This window comes from Manis pentadactyla, chromosome 18 (assembly GCF_030020395.1).
Source record: "Manis pentadactyla isolate mManPen7 chromosome 18, mManPen7.hap1, whole genome shotgun sequence".
Taxonomy (NCBI): domain Eukaryota; kingdom Metazoa; phylum Chordata; class Mammalia; order Pholidota; family Manidae; genus Manis; species Manis pentadactyla.
Window position 1 is genome coordinate 16,094,946 of NC_080036.1, and position 19,670 is coordinate 16,114,615.

The 19,670-nt window shown below is 43.2% G+C and overlaps 1 protein-coding gene across 6 annotated transcripts in view; it reads right to left on the minus strand.

Annotated features, from left to right (window-relative positions):
• Positions 1–19,670, minus strand: part of LRRK1 (leucine rich repeat kinase 1) — a 115,828-nt gene that overhangs the window by 47,819 nt on the left and 48,339 nt on the right. For 4 of the 6 annotated variants that reach the window (XM_057494763.1, XM_057494762.1, XM_057494764.1 and 1 more), the window contains 2 exons: positions 17,305–17,484; positions 16,743–16,888 (listed from right to left, as the gene is read on the minus strand). In XM_057494763.1, coding sequence (XP_057350746.1) covers positions 16,743–16,888; positions 17,305–17,484 — 326 coding nt within the window. Of the gene's footprint in view, positions 1–12,146; positions 12,271–16,742; positions 16,889–17,304; positions 17,485–19,670 lie in introns of those variants that run through there. The other 2 variants (XM_057494766.1, XM_057494767.1) reach the window with 2 other exon arrangements.

Genomic DNA, 19,670 nt, shown 5'->3' on the forward strand with positions numbered 1-19,670 from the left:
TGCTTTGCAAAAATGTAACAACCAGGCTGACTGGGGTAATGACGCCAGTGTGGGAAGTTTGCTTTCAAAAATGGTAGTAGCAGACAGACTTCCTGAATCGGCCACTAGATGGCAATGTGTGTCCTGTCATTATCTCCTTAGCCAAAGTGCCAGGTGTGGGAAGGCTAAGACACCCTCTCTGGTCTTTGAACCAAGGGGATAAGGTGCCTCTCTGTCGTCATGGCACTTCACCCCTAAATTCTTTAGCATCAGCATGTATCTCAAAAGTAAGATATATTTTCATAATTTTCTACATGACAAACATCTTTATCATTTTTAATGAAATTGATATATTATCAAATTCACAGTCCATACTCAAATATTACCAGTTGTTCCAGAAATGTCTTTTATAACTATTAACTATTTTGTGTCCTGATCCAGGATCCCACAAAGAATCACATTGCATTTAATTGTCCTGTCCCCTTACTTATCTTTAATCCAGAAGAGATTCCCCCCTGCGTTTTGAGTTCTCTTTCAACACTGGCACTGCAATTTTTCAATTGTCTCGTAGGCTATCCCATAATCTGGATTGGCTCAATTTGTTTCCCAGTGTTTAGATTCAAGATGAGCATTTTTGGCAAAAACCTCAGACAACACTGAGTCCTACCAATTGGACCCACTAGAGGGCACTGGTGTCAGGTTATCCTGTGAATGGTAATGCCAAGTCTGAATCCCTGGTTCAGACTTCCTGGTTAAGGGTCCTTCAGATCCAGCCTTCATAAAGGTGCATTTTACTCTTTGTGATTAACTTGTGGGGTGATATTCTGACACTAGGAAATACCTTGTGTTCCTATATCATTTCACCCTGTGGTTTCAGCATCCACTGTTTATCCTGCCCCGACTCAATTAGTACATTGCTGGTTGAAAAGTAGGAATTTTTCTAAAACTACCATTTTTTCTACATTTGTTAACCTAGCATTCTTCCATACAGAAGGGTGTCCTCCTGCTCCTTTTAAATATCATAGATTCTTTTGTTGTTCAAAGTATTATAATTTGTTATTATCATAATTTCTTTTGATGCCCAAGTACTTCCCAAATTGGCCAGTGGGAGTCCCATCAGAGAGGCTCCTGTGTTCCTGACATACCCCTATTACTTTGGGGTACTTTCTTATTTCCTGGCAAAATAAGGTACTCCAGTCTATTCTGGTACTTTGCATGCCCTACCCTTGGAATCAGCTGATTCCTTTTAGTAGAAAATGGTACTTAGAAACCAAGATCGGGTGTTAGGTGTACTCATTGCTACTGGATTATCACTGCTTCTTGGCCCGTTGATCCCACACAGCTCTATATTTAACATGAGTGTGTCCTGATGCCTCTACTTCAAATCTAATTCAAATTAGGCTTCTTCCTAATTTTTCCATAAGTCATCACTGTACCATCCTTCACCTTGTTATTGTTGGTTTTAATCTGTAAAATAAGTGGTTTGGACTAGATGATGTCTAGGTCACTTTTGGACCCAGGATTCTATCTGACCTGTGCTGACAGTGGCCTTCTGTGGGAAGCCCTGGAGTAAGCATGACAGCCAATCTGGAAGCGGGCTCAGAGGGAGGTCACCATGCCAGTCTCTGCCAGTCTTTGAGTCCAAGTCTTATTATTAAAGTCTTATAAACAAAACTCCAAGGGCCTTGGCTGCCTCCCCTTCCTGGATTCTTTGGGACACATGCAGGTGCCAGGCCCAGGGTCATAAAACTGGACACAAAACAGATGTTCTGATCATAGTCTGACTCTTTCCACTCACCTTCTGTGGCCATTCTGGTCATGCAGAATCAGATGGGGTGGACCTGAACTGAAACTGAAGCTAAATGCAAGATGAAAAGGAGGCAGATTTTGGTTTGGATTTTAAACCACAGATCTAAAGTGTTTATTAAAGTCTTATAAACAAAACTCTGTGGGACCATCAACAATAAATAAAACAACAGAAATGAATCAGATTATTGTGATGGGAACCAATGATGGCACAAATGAACTAGATATCCTTAGGGCACCAACTTAGACGTTGCTATCCCCAAATAACCATCTCCCTCCTGCATCTCCTCCACGTCCTTTGAGCTCAGAGCTGCAGCCCAGAACCTCAGGGGACTGGATCCCTCTGTCTGCCAAACTAACTCATGTGGGACCTTGGGCAAGTTGTGGTGGAGGTAGGGACTTTCTCAGGGTGGCTTCCCTTATATGAACCTGCCCACTGATTTCATGTTGCACTAACTCAGTACAAGGGTTACCTCCTCTGCCCGAGCTGGCAGTGTGACGATCTAGAATGTGCACTGCGTGTGCCTCCTGTACAGGGCCTTGTCTGACTGTCTCTGAAGCTCAGCAGTGTGCCCAGCATGCAGCAGATGCTAAATAAATGTGCACTAAAGAGAACCAAGCTACTGAGACCTGCAATCCATGCATTTGCTCCTCTAACCAGATCGATCATCCTACAATGTTCAGGTCTGCTTGAAACCCTTCAGCCTCCCCCAACCTGCAGCCTGTCTGCAGCAGTACACCAGAACTCCTGCCCCAGCCGGGACAGGCAGCCCCCACCTCCACAGTCTGCCCCAACCGCTTTCCAGCCTCATGTCTCATTGTCTCCTCTGCAACCTCTGCTCACCCTCTGCACTCCTGTTGGCAATGCGTCATGGGGCTGATAATCTGCTCTAGGTAGAAGAAACTGGCAGGTGCGTATACGTCCAGAGCAGAGGATTCAGTGCCAAGCGGAGATGGCCAATTAAAGCACAGAAACTGCCTGTTCATAAATGAACCACAGGACTCAGAAAGTGGACCCAAGGCTGAAAACCAGAGGAAGGCTGTGGGGATCCAGGGGGTGTGGCCTCACTGTCAGTAACTGACTGGCCAATGTGCCCCAGGGCTGCTGAGTGCCCTGGGGCTGCACATACTCCCCTGGAATGTGGTTGTTACCATGTTGGGAGATTACTGTGGGAAGCACAAGGTGGGTGGGCCAGGAGCTAAGAGGGCTTTTGCAAAAGTTGGCTCCCGAGAGTGGCCTCCTTTTGATGATGGGTGTCACAACATCATTCAAGGACCCAGGATTCAGCAGGCCGGGCTGGCCTCTGCCTTCCCATACTGTCCTGCCCTGTGATGAAGAGGGAAAGAAGCCCCCTCCTGCCTCTGCACCCTGTTCCATTTCCTCCCTCGTGGAATTCATGGACCTTCTCCTTCCATCTAAATCCTACCAATCCTGAAAGCCCTGGAGCAAGGACCACATTCTCCACTGCCAACTGAGTCTGTTACTGCCCCCACTTTTGTAACAGGGATGGCACCTTGCTTAGCTTATGTTCATGTATTCAGCAACGTTTTGTTGAGTAATGACTTTGTGTAAGCCATTCTGCTGGGCATTGGGGCAGATTAAAGATGCGGGCACCACAGCCCAAAACAGTGCTCAGGGCATTTATGGTTCCCGGGGAAGGGCTGTGTATCTATGTGTGTATGTGTGTGCATTGAATGTGCATCTGGTCACCCTAACTCACAGGCTTCTTGATCTCCATAGACTACGAGCACGTGGTGTTGACCTCAAAGCCAAGAATATACCTGTAGGAAAACCTTGTGTGCCTCTTTTGGGGGCATTGTTCTACGGGAAGAAAATAATCAAAAAGCAGTGGGTGGCTGTGCATGCCACTGACATCCCCAGACACGAGGAAGAGGCGGAAGCAGATGCTGCCAGTTCCTAAAACTGAGTTCTTTTTAGGTCTTACACCTACTAGTGTTTCTGCAAGGTTGAAATCAGTTAAACTCCAGCCCTAGGAGAAGTAGTAAAAAGCAGAAGTCTGAAAAAATTAGGGCATACTGACAACATGGACATGCTTGTGGAAAGATTTCTGGGCTGGATGGAGGTTGAAAACGTGGGTAAAATTTCTACCTGGTACTGGGTTAGTTTAAAAATTTCCATGGACAAAAGTTATTTTCCTTTTGGTGCACAAACATTCCAGGGACCCTTATTTTCCTTTTGGTGCACAAACATTCCAGGGACCCAAGCATTACAAAGCAGCAGAGAGGAAGGAGAAGGAAGCACATTTAAGGAGATGGTAATAACTGACATTGAAACCTGGCCGGGCAAGCCCTGAAGCCCTTGTTACTTATTTGTGTAGAGTCCAGGCAGGATCACAATAAATAAATTTCTGAGGGAGACCAGCCAGCAATTGTATAATCAAACCCATGCATGCTGAACTGCAAAATCAGAGACAGCTGGACTGGAGACCCCACCAATTCAACAGTGCCGTGCTTGCGGCACACCCACCCTGGAGCGAGCAGGTGGAGGATGCACTCATGTTGGCCTCAACTACAAGTCCTTTACATTTTGGGGCCAAATAAAAGTATGGGCTGCTCTCCCAGAAGGCGTGGTGTGATGACGTAGGAAACTTGTTTTCTGACACAGTGGGTAGTGACCGGGAACACTTTGAAAAGGACTAGAGAGAGGCATTTAAGGGCATGTGACTCATAAAGAATGAAGTTGGGGGCGCTTCTCTGTAAGAAGGTTTTCTTGTCCCTGCTGGAGGCTGCGGTCCAGAAGGGCAATTACCTGCCTTTGCACAATGTTTCTTAAAGCCACCGGACATAAAATATCAGGGTGAATGAGCCGCTGGGCCACAGTGACATGTCTCATGCTTTTATATCAGTGCAATCCTTACCGGCTGAAGAAAAAGAATAGTTAAATGGAGTGTGTGGGTCTACGATGCTTCAGGCTGGCATTTAATCATGAGAGCTGTGGACTGGTAACCAGGCCCCAGACAGACACAGGGGAGGGTCCTCTGCTCAAATACAGGTGGTATGCCTCCGTGGTTCTGTGGGAGAACAGCCTCACCAAGGCGGAGTTCCGATCCCACCTCCTCACCAGGTCTCTATTGAGCCCACAAAGCAGACATCCTACTTCTCTCCAAGTTTCCAGCTCATTGCTCCTCTTGGTTGGTCAGTGCTTGACCTGTGGTTAATCATGTAAAAACCTTCCTCCCAGAGATTGCAAATCCCTTGAGGACACAGACTAGAGCTCCATGATGGCACAGGGTATGACACAGAAGGGCAGGCAATAGAATTAGTCTATTCAGTCAAGGCACACATGTTAAAACAGGGCAGGGGGAGACACACAGAATGTTCTAAAATATATTCATGAATGCTTGGCCTACAAAAAACCCAAGCCTTCCTTTCTGTGGTTAAGCAAAGACTCCTGGGATGAAGGCAGAGGGTGCCTTCTCTTTACTGAACCATCCAGGAAGAAAGGAGCCACCTTCTGATATGACAAGGAGCAGCCAGGACACCAGAGAGCCGGAGAGGCTGTAAAGAACAATTGGCCCAATCTAAACAGAATTGAATCACTAAAAGATAGGAAGAGCAAACGAAGAGAAATCCTAAAAAAGTAGGTACTCAGAGCAGCAGAGCCAGTGGCAGAATCTGCAGACACATGCCAGGTCGCCTAAGTGAGGCCAAGGGCTGTGGGAGGGGGTCTATAGATGGATGCTGACAAGCCGGGGCCAAGTGTTTTCTGGGAATGGGAGAGGGGAACCACTGAAGGGGGCCCTCAGTTGGATAGAGGAGCAGCACGCTGCAGACGGTGGCTTGCCCCAGCCTCCTCCCAAACACCTGCTGCTCAAGTCCCTGCACTCTGGCAAGGATAGGCTCTCAAGGGGAGATGGGACACTGAAAATGGGAGGATGAGGACCCTTTGCCTAGCTGTCTGCTGCCTGTGCAGGTGAGGTGTTCATGGCAGGTGGGCCCAGGCCAAGGGCAGTGGAGCCACGGCCACTGCGATGGTGTTATTGGCTGAATTGTGTCCCCCAGCACCCGCTACCAAAGATGTGTTGCAATCCTAACCCCCGGCACCTCCGAATGGAGGCCTAATAGGAAAGCTTGGCCTTTAATAGAGGTGATCAAGTTAAACTGAGGTCTTTAGGGTGGGCCCTCATCCAATATGAGTGGTGTCCTCTTGAAAAGCAGACATTTAGACACAGAGGAAGACATGCTCAGAGGGAAGACAAGGCAGAGACGCAGGGAGAAGATGGCGCGTGACTGAGGCGATGGGTCTACAAGCCAAGGACTGCCGGCCACCACCAGAAGCCAGGCGGAGGCAAGGACCGGTTGTCCCCTGGAACTGCGGGAGGGAGTGCGGCCCCACCAGCATCTCGATGTGGGACTTCTAGCTTCCTAGACTCCAGGCAATACTCTATTATTTTAAGCCAGCTGAATTTGGCACTTTGCTATGGCGGCACTGATACAGCCAGTAACGAGTCAGGTGGAGACAGAAGTCAAGACCTGAGAACCCCGAACATCCCATCCACAGGCCCGCAGGCTGAAAAGGGAGAAGAAAAACACAGAGATTCTTGAACGCTAATGGGATGCCTGCTGAGATAAGTAGACCAGAACTATAATAAAAAGGTAAGAAAGCAGAGAGTGAAATCAGTCACTAAATTAGAAAAAAGCCTGTGAGGACTGCTGTGAAAATACTAGTGGGTGCACGGGGAGGGGGAGAGAAAGAGAAAGGGGAGGACTGCCTTCCTCCCAAACTCAGAGGGGGGCTGAATCAAAGGGCTCAGTTATTCAGATGACTGAGTGAGAGAGAAAAATGAAGTCAGTTCTGACAAAATCCATGTCTGCTCAAAATATTGTAAATATCAGAATTAGGGGTGGCCCCCTGCCAGGAGGACTGCAAACAAGCAAAACAAGGAAAGGCTGCCATAGCAACCAGATCAGTGAGAGAAGTTAAGTACAAAAATAACTTACAAGTGAACCCTGGGAAGACACTTAAACACTCAACATGGAACAATGTGTTGCTTCCAAGGGCACACTCAAGATCACACTCCATAAGAGAACCTTCTGGAAGCCAGCGCAGGGAAAGCACCTTCCCGTGAGTCTTTGCAATGTATGCACAGCACTTCCCAGTTTTTCCACTGACCCAGTAAGGTCACAGGAACCCGGTAAGGCTGTGCACAATTTGCACATAAAGAACTTCAGGGAGGTGACCTGCTCAAAAGTTACAGAACCAGGATAGCAATGCAGGTGGACGATGCTCTGTCTGGTTTCTTCCCACCATACCACTGTGTCCCCATGACCATGGAAAAGCTGACAAAACTTCAAGGGCATTAGGAGAGATAACAAGGCGCCTTGATAATGATAAAGACATTTAAACACACAACCCCAAAATACAAACAGGCTAAATCTTTATGTCCCCACCCACAGTAAAATATGCGAAAGAAAAACTAATGAAAATTCAAGAAAAATATTAGCAGAATGTGATAGATCAAGTATGCAAAAATTGAATAGAGGAATTCTAAAGCTACACACTACAATAACAGTGGGATGTCACCAAATGGTACAGAGCAGGAGAACAAATTCCATTTCAAACAGATATGGACTTGCACGTGACTTGGCTAAATGCTGAGTAAGAAGGAACAGTAAATAGGAAAAGGGGGAAAAGAAAAGGAAGGGAAAAAGGCAAGCATCCTACATATTTTATGGCTAGACAAAGGCAAAGTTTAGAAACCAATGATGAAAGAAGAAATAAAAGTGTGCAATTACTTGGATATTAAAACATGCCCTTTTAAGTAATGTGTGGGTAGGAAAGAAAAACCAGTGCACAACAGGACATATTTTTAGAACAATAAAAACACCACAAGTAATGGAAAAGAAAACGCACCGCTCTGATCACAGTTACAAAAAAACCAAAGCAGAACAATAAACTAGCCCCACCCCACTTGGAATGAAAAGCTAAGAGTTAGCAGGAAAGTGAAAACAATTAGCACCAAAATAAAATAAAGCTAAGGAAGCTGATAAGTAAACCCAACAGTCTTCGAAAAACTAATAAAGCTGATAATCAAAGGACGAAGTTAAAAACAAAAGAGATTGTGCCTGAATAATCTAAGAATGAAAACGATAATCTAACAACTGAGGCAGTACCAATGCTTAAGTGATGGGAGAGGTCCCCACCCAGAGCTTACAAACCGAATAACAATGTTGAAAATGCAAGACTGACTTACAAAAATAAAAACTCTCGAAGTGACACAAGAAAAGAAAGACACTATAATGTACGTGAGCCAAGCCAATAAGGAAAATAAAGGATTACTTCCCAAAGGCTCCAACTCCATATAATTTTTTCAATCAGATGTTTCAAAGAACAAATAGTCCCTATGTTATTTAAATGGTTCCTTAATAGAGGACTCACTTCATTTTATGAAGTTACTTCACAAGGACTATTAAAATTCTAGGTCCATTACATGGACATACACGGATGCAAGAACCATCACAAAGTTTTCTCTCATAGAAATCAACAGATGAACTGAAAGATTTAAGCTTTGCAGCCAAGTAGGACCAACACCAAGAAAATAGCATGGTGGTGGTAACTTAGAGAAAACTGTCAGCACACTTCCAAATAAAAGTGGCGCTCTTCTAAGCATCTCAATGCCAAGCGGTGTTTAATAAAATTTTTCACTCTTTCTTCACTAGAATTCTTTAAATTAGATCAAGGGAGGTTTATAAAGAAAAAATAATTGTGCTTCGTCTCCTGTAGTATTTCAGTCATTTATTTCAAAAGGAAGTTTACAAGAAAGTTGTCTCTAGCTCCGATTTAAGAATTCTGCCAGTAGCTATTTGAAGAAGGGGGAAAAAAAGCACAAGAAATTCAGTGTCTGCAGTTACCTAATCCCCTTAATTTACTCTTGAGAGAAACTTCATTTTCCTCAAGTTTTAAATAAAGACAAACATGTTTGCCTTACAGGATTGCAGAGGAGATTAAAACAGAATGTTGGCAAAGTTCTTTGTTAGCTATGAATCTCATACAAATAGGAGGTCTACTGCATATAAAAAATTCCAACCATCCGTCCACCCATCCATCCATCCATCCATCCATCCATCCATCCATCCATCCATCCATGCAACCACCTATTATTCATCTTGTTCCAGGCCCTACACTGAGGGGCAAACAAAATAAGCAAGATTGGTCAAATTCCCTGCTTGTGAGAAGATTCCAGTCAACTTGGGGGAACTGACATTAAACAAGAATGTCATCCCAAAAGACAACCGCCAACTTTGCTAAATATTACAAATAAAATGGACAGGAAGCTCCGAGAGGTATCGGGGAGACCTGACTAAGCCTGTGTGGGGCTCAGGTTGGAAGGGTGTCCTGCAGCAGTAAGGAGCTGAGTGCTGAGGGCACAGGAGCTCCTCCTTCTGGCTGTGTGGTGCCCACCTGCAGGTGTAGCATGGATGGCATGGCTCCCCTGCTGCTGGACACTTTGGTTTCTTTCCCTTTGTTTCTTCTTATAAACAGCAGTGCTTCAACCATGTTTGTGGGAATCAAATTTTTTTCTTTTTAATTATTTTGAAAGTCCTGGAGGTATTTTTCAGAAAGGAAACACCACATTCAGAATAGGTCACTGGGAAAAAAAGAGTTTTATTGTTTTCGTCACATGATGCCAATTACTTTCCACACATATGGGACCAGTTTATAGTGCCATCAGCAAGGCATTGGTGTGCCCATTTGCATACAACACTGCCAAGTGTCTTACTCGGCATTTATATTTATTTTTGCTAGTTTAATAGGTATGTGACAGTCATCTCAAGCTGTTTTAATTTGAATTTCTGTAATTGCCAATAAGGTTGCATATGTTTCCATGCCATGATTTATTATCTGTGTTGACTATGTGTAAATTAAATATTCATTTCTTTTAACTTCTTGCCCAATGGGATTTTTGAGCAATCCGACATCAAGGGCCGTGGTTCTGACTTGATCACTGCTGAACCCTGAGTATCTAGTGGGTAAACTATAAACCTTGGCTGAATTAAATTCAATTAACAACTGATACATAATTTATCAATGGTCTGCTCTGGAGTTAGATTTTGATCAGTTCTTTTTTCAGGTATCTTTTATTGCTTTTGCTTTTTAATATTTCTCTTTAAAATTATATTTGACTAAAAGTAATTTTGCCTTATATAAATCATTTTACTTAGGACTATATATCTTTATACATATTTGCATATCTTTAAAATTTTGTAATGTAATTACCTCCCATTTATAACTGGAATGAATGAAAAAAATATTCTGATGAGTTTCCAAATGCTTAACTCTTGCCTATCTGGAATTTCTTTGTATCACTGAGTGTAGTTGTCTATGTTAATACCCAAAAGCTCCAATGATGTTTGATGATATTTCGTGTTCTTATTTTTTTCTTATTGTGTTTTCTAGTTTGTCTCATAAGTTCAAATAAGAGTCCCACCATTTCTGCATCTCTATTTCATTAATCACTTTTTCCACTTTAAACTAGATACAAATGGTTTGTATAATTGCTGCTTTGTATTATGTTTTAAGATCAATTAAGACAGTCCAGCCTGAATACGTACCTGAATGGCTGGTTGCACAGTGTAGTTGCTCACTTATTCTACTGCATAACCTTTAATATCTGATTTCAAGCTCTAGGAAGCACTGGGCACGTGGATGGTATCACAGTGGCATTCTATTCCATAAGGAAAACATACAACAGGGCTTGGGTGGGGGAAGACTCAGAACTGGAAACTGGAGAAGACAGACACGTGTAGAATAATTGGCCAAATTCCTCACCAGGGCACAAGAAAAGCAGAATTGATGGAAAGAGGCTCAGAACAGTCCTGATTTTGGTTTTGTGACTTTCCATGGGCAGGTAAACGACTTTCTCTTTCTCTCACTCAAGTGAGTGAGTAGTAGAAAGGCCAGGCCACGGGCAGAGCGCTCCTCGCTTGGCCTCTTACCTGCCAGGGCCCTGCTGGCCAGAGACTGACTTCTGGGAACACCAGCTCCACATGTGCCACATGGGAGCACTGCCAGTGGGAGGAGGGCGTGAGGAACCAAGACAGTGGCAGGGTGTGAATGTGGAAATGCTCTGGAAAGCATAAAGCTCTTGAATAAAACCCCTTGCACCAAACGGAGGCCTAACCCAGGACAAGGGTGCTCCCCAGGGGTTTAGAGTCCCCCAGGCAAGGCTGCTTGCCCATGGTGCACACAGGGCTCCTGGGAGCCTTCAGCCCCTCACCTAGCCCACTCGGCCAGCTGCTCATGAGGGCTGCAGCCAAAGCCAAGCGGTCATAATTGCCGTATCCTACCCTTTCTGAGCATCCTGCAAATACAAACCCTCAGACCCACCAGATCCCACAGACGGCGAAGGGCTGCTTCAGTTCTGAAAACCGGCAGCCTGGATGTTTGGGTTCAGGCACAGACAGGCCTATGAATGGGGTGGGGGTCACCAGGGATTTTTAAGATATATAGCCAGAGCAGATCTGAAAAGTGACAACAATAAATGGTCCTCACGAGGTCAGCTATCAGCTTTGAAATGATCAGAGACTTTTGAAAGGAAATTAATAATTTCCCCATTGCATGGTTTCAAAATTAATTTTAGCTTAAAACAGCCCCAGCCGAGGCCTCTGGCCTGGACCTCTAACTGCTGAATGGGCATGAACACTGCAGTTATTTCAGGATGTGTTTAGGTCTTTCCTGGCATTTCTGAGTTTTCCTGCTCCTTTTTGGGTGTGCTAGCATCAAAGTGTTGTTATTTCTCATGGCAACAAAGCAAACACTGACAGGATGTTTGCTGCGAACACAGGCACAATGTTCAGGCTTGAGTTTGGCAGCCCTCAAGAAGGGCGCCAATGAGCCGGAGCCAGGTCCAACTTGGCTTTGCTTTTACTCTTACAAGTGTGTCCAGACCACGTGGTGTGGGCTCTCAGACCTTCCCTGCCAGGCACCAACAAAGCCTCAGCAGTCCACGCCTGCCAGCAGAAAATCAGTGTGGACTTTTCTGCAATTCCCTGTTTGCCAGCCCAGACAGGTCCTGGCAGCCTGGGAACCAGGCAAAGCCTGACATAGAGGCAGGCAGGCGGGCTCTGAACCCCCACTGCTTGTGGCTTCCACAGAGGCAGCAATTACATTAACACATACCAACTAGCTGATGGGGAGGCAGAGCATATACACACACACACACACACACAAAAGATAACTGCTTCGGCAAGGTCACTGCTATGAATGCCTGCAGGCAAGGGAGCTTTCTGGTTCTGCATACGGCTGCAAAGCACCCTTTTATGCCTGCTCTTGCCTAATATGCTGAAATCCAAACGCCAGTTCAATCCCATTCCACCCCTGGGAAGCTAGGCTCACATACCTCTGGTTCCTGAGTCATTGCTCCTCACTGCTGGACCCCTCTGGGCTGCTCCCTTCTCTTCTATGAGCAGCACAGAGGAACTGCACTATCACAGTTCAGGGTTCATAGGCAGCCAGACATGCCCACTGCAAGGCCTTTGAAATTCACTTAAATAAGAAAAATACCACCTGTTTTGGGGAAGCCCAAGGAATCCTTATGACTCACACCTTCCTGTTAATTTCATTTTCTCTTCTGATTCACCCAAAAGGGCCAAGGAGAAGAAAACTAACATTGTCTTTTTTTGTTTGTTTTCTCAACCAAAAATACAAAGCCATGTCCATGTACCATGCTTATCTTGGTACACTTAGTAGGAGTTACCCCACAGAAAACATTGCAGACATACATGTTAACCATTTCTGCTTTGAACCTTAAGCCAAGAAAATCAGTCACTGGCTCTCAACCTTAGATGCACACCGGAATCACCTGGGGAATTTAAAAAACCTATCGATGAGGGTCCCACCCCAGAGTTTCAGATTCAACTAGTGTAGGATGCAGCCCAAGCTCCCAGGGATTCCAATGTACAGAAAAGTCCGAGAACCACTGATGGATGAGAAAGACCTGGGAGGAACATTATGAAATGAGAAAAGACCTGAGTTTAGGAGACACAGGGTCTGCTCTGAGCATCACTATTTAGTGTTTGCTGTCCTTGGACAAGTAACAGATGTCTCTAAGCCTCAATATTTTCATGTATAAAACAGATATTACTTGCAGTTCCTACTGAGATGTTGTGAGGATCAAATATGACAAGAAAGCACTAGGAAGAACACCAAGCACTACATAAATGTAGGGGTTAGATGATCACTATTTCCTTTTGCAATGTGAGGCTAATATTTAACCAATATTTATAGAGCACTATGTGCCAGACCTAAGTGCACAGATGCCCTCCATGGTGACATGAGAATTATCTGTGTTTTATAACTGAGAAGACTGACAAGCACAGAGAAGTAACAAGATATGGAAAGTAGAATGTCAGTAATCTATAAAAACTGGGAAACCAGCAAAAATAGGGGAAGGGTAAAAAAGAAATAATAATAAATACAATAGAAAAAGATGGAAGGAATAAACCAATGTGACAGGTCCCATACAAATGTGAATTAAGTGGATATTTCAATCATTACTCTCAGATGATTAAAAACTGAATACTGTTTACAATAAATATACCTAAGACAAAGAAAAAACTGAGAATAAAGGTCTGGGGAAACTTACATAAAGTTGATGCAAAGAAAAAGATGGCAGTTGGCCATATGAAGAGCAGACAATTCCGATTTTAGGGATAGAAGCATTAGCAGGGTTAAAGCAGGTATCTGATATAATGAAATAAGTCAAAATGAGTCACAAAGCCATAAACCAAGTGTATGAAGCAAAAACTTTTAGAATTATATGGAGAACAAGATAAAAATCAGTAGAAGTAGGAAACACATATATGTACATATATATATACAACTTACGTATGTACTTATATGTGTATTTCAGATTCTAATGAAGGAAGCCAGCACAAATAGAATATGAAGGACTTGGATAATGCAATTGACAAACTAAAATTAGGGGGTGGGGGAAGACTGAAATAAATATTTAACTCAGGAATCTGGAAAAGAACTCCAGTAATAATAGCTAAGGTCTGTTAGGTACTAATGTGCCAGGCATTGTTATTAGAAAGTTACAAATACTGCCACATTTAATTGTCAAGTGATCCTCTGAGACAGGTTTTCTCCCTTCCTGTTCTGCAGATGGGGAAACCAAGACACAGAGACGTGAAGTAAGCAGATGAAGGTCCTAGAGCAGTGAAGCCTGGAGCCCAGATGAGAACCACACAGTCTCATGACAGAGCCTTGCCTTGACCAAGCCGTCACGAAATACTCAAAGACCCAAAATACTCAAAGAAGAAAATGTGAAGAAGGTTTTATTATAGATGAAATCTAAAATTAATGAAATAGTGGAATAAATAATAAAAAATAAAATAAAATAAAATCTAGCAAGTCCCACGGTGGGATTGCTAGAATATATAAATGCCCGGCTGTTCTAATTAGGTTCAAAAGAGAAAAAGTAAAACTGTTCTATGTAATAAATAAAAAGGGAAATATACAGATCTAGGAGAAAAAAATTATAAGAAAAATGTAAATGCAACACATGATGGCAAATTAAAAAATTTAAAGGAAATGGATGACTTTCTACCACAATATAACTTTTTGACCAACATATAAGGAGACAACCTGAATAGATCAATGACTTCAAAAGAAATTGGAATGTAAAGACCTGCTTTACCTAATTAACCTTTTGTAATAAATAATTCCTTTGAAACTTCTCTAGTGCTAAGATGGAAATTCTTCAAGTCATTTTGTAAAGCTAGCACAGTCTTATACCAAAATTTCATAGAAACAACAAAAATTGAAAATTATAGATTAATTCACCTATAAATGTAGATACAAAATAAAGTATCAATAGACTGAATCCAGCAATAAGTTAATTAGCATTTATTATAGGAATTCAAGGTTGGATCAACTTTTACCACCATCACTTATTACATAAACAAATTAAAGCAGAAAAGCTACATGAAAATATCAATAGCTGCCAAAAAAGGATTTGCAAAATTTCACCCAATTTTCATAATAAAACTCAAAGCAAAAAGGAATGCATGGAAAATACCTAAATATAACCAGTCTACTTACCAAAAATCTACAGTAAATGCCTGTAAATTGCTGAAGTGAAGACCTTTAAAATAATGAACAAGAGAGATACATCTGCTATCATGATGATTCATCTTTTGAAATTTCTAGTGACACAATAAGAAAGAAAGTTACACAGATATTAGAGAAGAAGACACAAATTTGAATTTGCAGGTGACTTGATCATACACCTAAGACTCTTCAAAAAACTGACAATTAATAAGGGAAGTTGGTAAAGGGACTGCATAAAATGTAAATAACAGGCCTTTCCTGCATACCAGTAACATCAAGTTGGAAATAGAAACGGAAAAGAATTATATATATTCCATCCAATAGTGGCAAAACCAATAAAGAAGCCACAAGTCAACGAGAGGTCTATTTTATGATGAAAACTATAAAAACTCATTAAAGAATAGGAAAGCTGCAAAAATAGTGTCACCACGGCAAATGCACAAAATGGAAGAATAAATGTCTAACAAGAGGCAAGATACTTTTGAAAAAAAACAAAAAAACAAATAATGAGTAGGAAACTTGCCTATTATTAAAACAATATGGCATTTACCTAAAAACAGATAATAGGCCAGTGGACCAGTACAGAGAATCCCAAAATGTATACATTAGGGAAAATGAAAATGCTGACATTTCAATTCAGAGAGAAAAAAAGTATTTTCTATTTTAAAAATTGTGCTGGAATGGTTGACTATCCACCTAGAGGAGATGACAGTTAGATTCCTCCCCCATGCCACATATACATATAAATACCAGGATAATTAAAGCTTAAAATGTAAAAAATAAAAGAATACAAATATTACAAGATACTCTAGGGGCATATTTATATAAAATTGAGGTGGAAATGAGCTTCTTATATAATCCAGATGTCATAAAGAAAAGGAGAGACACATTTGACTACATATTCTCCTACGTTTGATGTCACAAAAGATAATAGGCAAAAGAAAAATAATGGATTGGGGAAAATATTGGCAATGTGTATGATTGACAAAGGCTTAAAATCTCTAATACACAAAAAGGCCTTCCAAAGTGAGAAGGGAAAGATGAATAACCCTTTAGAAAAAGAAAAGACAGACAAAACGGGCAACTCACATATGGGAAAATGATAATAGTTCATGAAGATATGACAAGATGCTCAATATTATAATGTAAATGTGGACATCAGAACAAGGAGATATCATTTTCACCCATCAGACTGATGAAAATTAAAAGGCTCCTTTCCTGAATATCTCGTGTTGGCCAAGGTATGGAGACAGAAATTCCCATATGATGATGGTCAAAGTGTGAATTACCAAAGCTTTCTGGGAAAGTGAGTCCAAAGCAGCAGTCCACTTTTAGGACTTTGTCCTACATAAGCAAAAACCAGACTGTATTACAGGGGTAAAAATCAGAAATAATCCTAATGTCCACCAATAGGAGAATGGCTGAATCAACTCAGCTACATTCAGTCTATAGATTTAAGGCACATATTTAAAGAATAAGATGCAGCCACACTGACTGATCTACAAAGTCCGTAATAGAGTGCTAGCTTTAAAAAGCCAGGTTGAAGGTAATGCCATACTATTTTTATTATTATAATGGAAGACTAACTGAAATGAAATCCTGTGTCCCCAGTTCTATGGAGATTATGATTGACATATAACACTGTGGAAGTTGAAGGCATACAACTTGTTGATCTGACACACTTAACCTATTGCCAAACCATTACCACCATGGCGTTGGCTAACCCCTTTGTCCGACTTACTTTGCTTAGCATAATGCCCTCAGGGTCCACCCATGTTGTCGCAAATGGCAGGATGTCCTTCTTTCTCATGGCTGCGTACTAGTCCGTTGTATATATATACCACCTCTCCTTTACCATTCAGCCATAGGCAGTGACACTCACCATTTTTCCTGGACTGCTGGGCAAGGCACTAGCTTCAATGAAATACTTCCTGAGGAGATGTTTGCTGGGGTCAGGGCTGTCCAGTAAGATGTAGGAACAGAGAAAGGCCCCGTGCCGAAGCAGGAATATGGCAATATCTTCATTCCCTAAAGGACAGAAAATGGAAAGCTAAGGACAGTCAGGTGTAGAGCGCGTCACAGCTGTCCAAAATGGCAGATGCTGACACATGAAATGGAAATGAAAGAGGGCTTGTGATCGAGGAACTTCCCTTTCACCATCAAGTTCCCGTTAGTGAAAGAATTTTTGTGGGATTTTGCCCTTTGGAGTGCCTCTTATGAAGGGCTCATTGGCCGAAGTTGGTCCCTGTCACTGGAACCCCCTTGCAGGGGTGGGGGTGGGTGGGGAATGAGGGAAGGCGCAGGTATTTGAAAAACCAGCAAAGAACAGGGGTTGCAAGAGTCTCCACACAGGCAGTATAAGAGCAAGGGGTGAGGGTGAAGACACTGGCCTACATCTTGAAACCACAGTGGTGCCCCAGGGCAGGACTGACTGGGGGACCCACCTGACTTGATGGCCGCGTAGAGGGGCAAGCGCACGATGACAGGGAACTCATTCTTCCTGACCGCGTAGCTCTCTGGGTCGGCCCCGTGTGTGAGGACGAGGAGCTTCACCACCCCCAGGTGCCCTCGCTGGCAAGCCAAAGCCAGCATCCAGTTGAGCAGCCGCTGGGGGCTGCAGGGACCTGGTGGGAGATGACAGGACAGGGGAAAAGTGCCACTGCAGGGTTCTGGTTGTGCCCACTCTGATCTCCCCCTTGACCATTAATAAAATTGAGCTGTTCTAGTTTCAGCTCAACGTCACTTCTGTCGAGTTGATAGTGTTTTCTGAAATAGTTCCTATGAATTGCTTATGACATTTTCCCACAGCATTATAAACCTACCTGTTCATCAAATAATGTCCAGTTAGAACAATATTCAAAACAGCACATACAGTGTAACTGTAACTGAATAAAAATGCATGTGTGGAAATAAGACCAGAAGGAACTAGCCCAGCGGAGCAGTACTGTCCCTGGGAACTGGGAGTGGGAATATTCCCCTTACCCCAACCCCAGCCTCGACCTCATCCCTAGAGTAGCATTTCACACATGCATATGGACTCGGGAGACAGGCAGCTTAGGGTGAAAATATTTAAGCTATGTCATCTTGGAGAGATTTTTTTAAAACCTCTCTCTTACTCAGTTTACTCATTGGTAAAACAGACATAACAACATCCTCCCAACTTTAATGTGAGGATTGCAAAACTTAACATATGTCAAGTTCCTGGCTCAGTACATTCTGACTCAGTATATGTTATGATGTTCTTAAGGTATTAATACTGCTGTGCATTTCCAAATTAGTGGACATATATTGCTTGCATACATAAAAAAAGGTTTTGATGAAAGAAATAGATTTAACTCTCCAACCTAAAACTTTGGGAATTACTCTCTGAATGAACCACCTGCTTAATTTCAGGATGAAAGAGCACTGAATGCCTTGTATGAACAGGGACAGAGTGACTGAAATGTTCAAAATCTTCCATCCTCCGCAGTGACACTTCCCAGTTGCATCATGTCATTGTCTCATTTTCAGAGGCGGAAAGTCCTTAGGAAACCAAAGTGCTCCCAAGCACGAAGAGAGTGACCCGTCCCCTCCCATGATGGGAAATTGACGAGGAGAGGGCTGTGAGGCTGGGACAGCAGGAATTAAAACACAGCACATAGGGTATGTAGCACAGTGCCTGGGCTGCCGCAGATGCTAAATAAATGTCCCTTCTTCTCCCGCAACTGGTAACTAGAATGAACAATTCAAAGGAGGTGATGCATGAACAGAGATTAACAAGTGATCCCTAATTCATTTACTGCAAGGATATCTAGGTAAGAGAAACCCGGTCACCATGTGGCCAACTTCTGCTGAGGATGAGTGTGCACTGTTCTCAGGAGGCAGGCGCTAGATTTCAAAGCCATGATTTCACTATGAGGAAAGCAAAGCTCAGAGAGGTTGGGGAACTTGCTGAAGGTCCCACAGTTGGTAAACGGCAAACTCAAGACTTAAACTCTGCTTTATCTGCTTAACCAGAACTCCCGACATGTGTTCTCTGATGCGCAAATCCAATGACACTCAAGACCGTTTCGGTCTCCATTCTTCCTCCTTGTCCTGGCTCCATCCCTGCTCAGCCACAGAGACCAAGTGATGTCTCTGTAATTACACAGTGAACTCACCCATGGTGAGCCTCTCATCCCTCCTCTTCTTGAAGCTCCCTCATTCTCTAGCTGCCTCTTGTGTCTTCTGGTCTTACATTACTCCATCAATGGCTGCCTTCCTCTCCAGTTTGGGAATTCCCACAGGGCATGCACTATTTTGCCCATTTCTGCACTTCCTGCAGGGCCCAGCACAATGCTCTGGACTCCTTCAGTCCTCAGCAACTCTGCCCTGAATTGAGTTGAAGATAGGATGCCTTGGGAGCAGCTGAAAACTATGCTCAAGTCCAGCCAATCTCCCTCCTCTGCAAAAGCAGACAACCTAAGCCCACTTCCTTCTTTTCTCTGCCAAGTAAACTCCTCCTCTCCTTGCAAAACCCAGCTCAGATGTTAGCTCCTCCTGAAGACCCTGTCCTGCACCCATCTAAGACCATTCCCTGATGTGTGCTCCCAGACTATTGTGTAAACACTGTAACTTCAGCATGGCTATGCTGCACAGATACTCCTTTGTGCATCAACTTCCGCTGCTTGACCAGGAACTATGAAAGTGCTGGAGCCACCTTTATAAAAAGTCTGTGTGTCTCAAGTTCTGCAGAATGTCCAGTAAATGACAAATGCCCAAAAAATGTTAGCTGTATGATCAGGTGAGCGAACCCACTGGGGTGGACTCTTTGGGGCCAGAACAGAGCTAA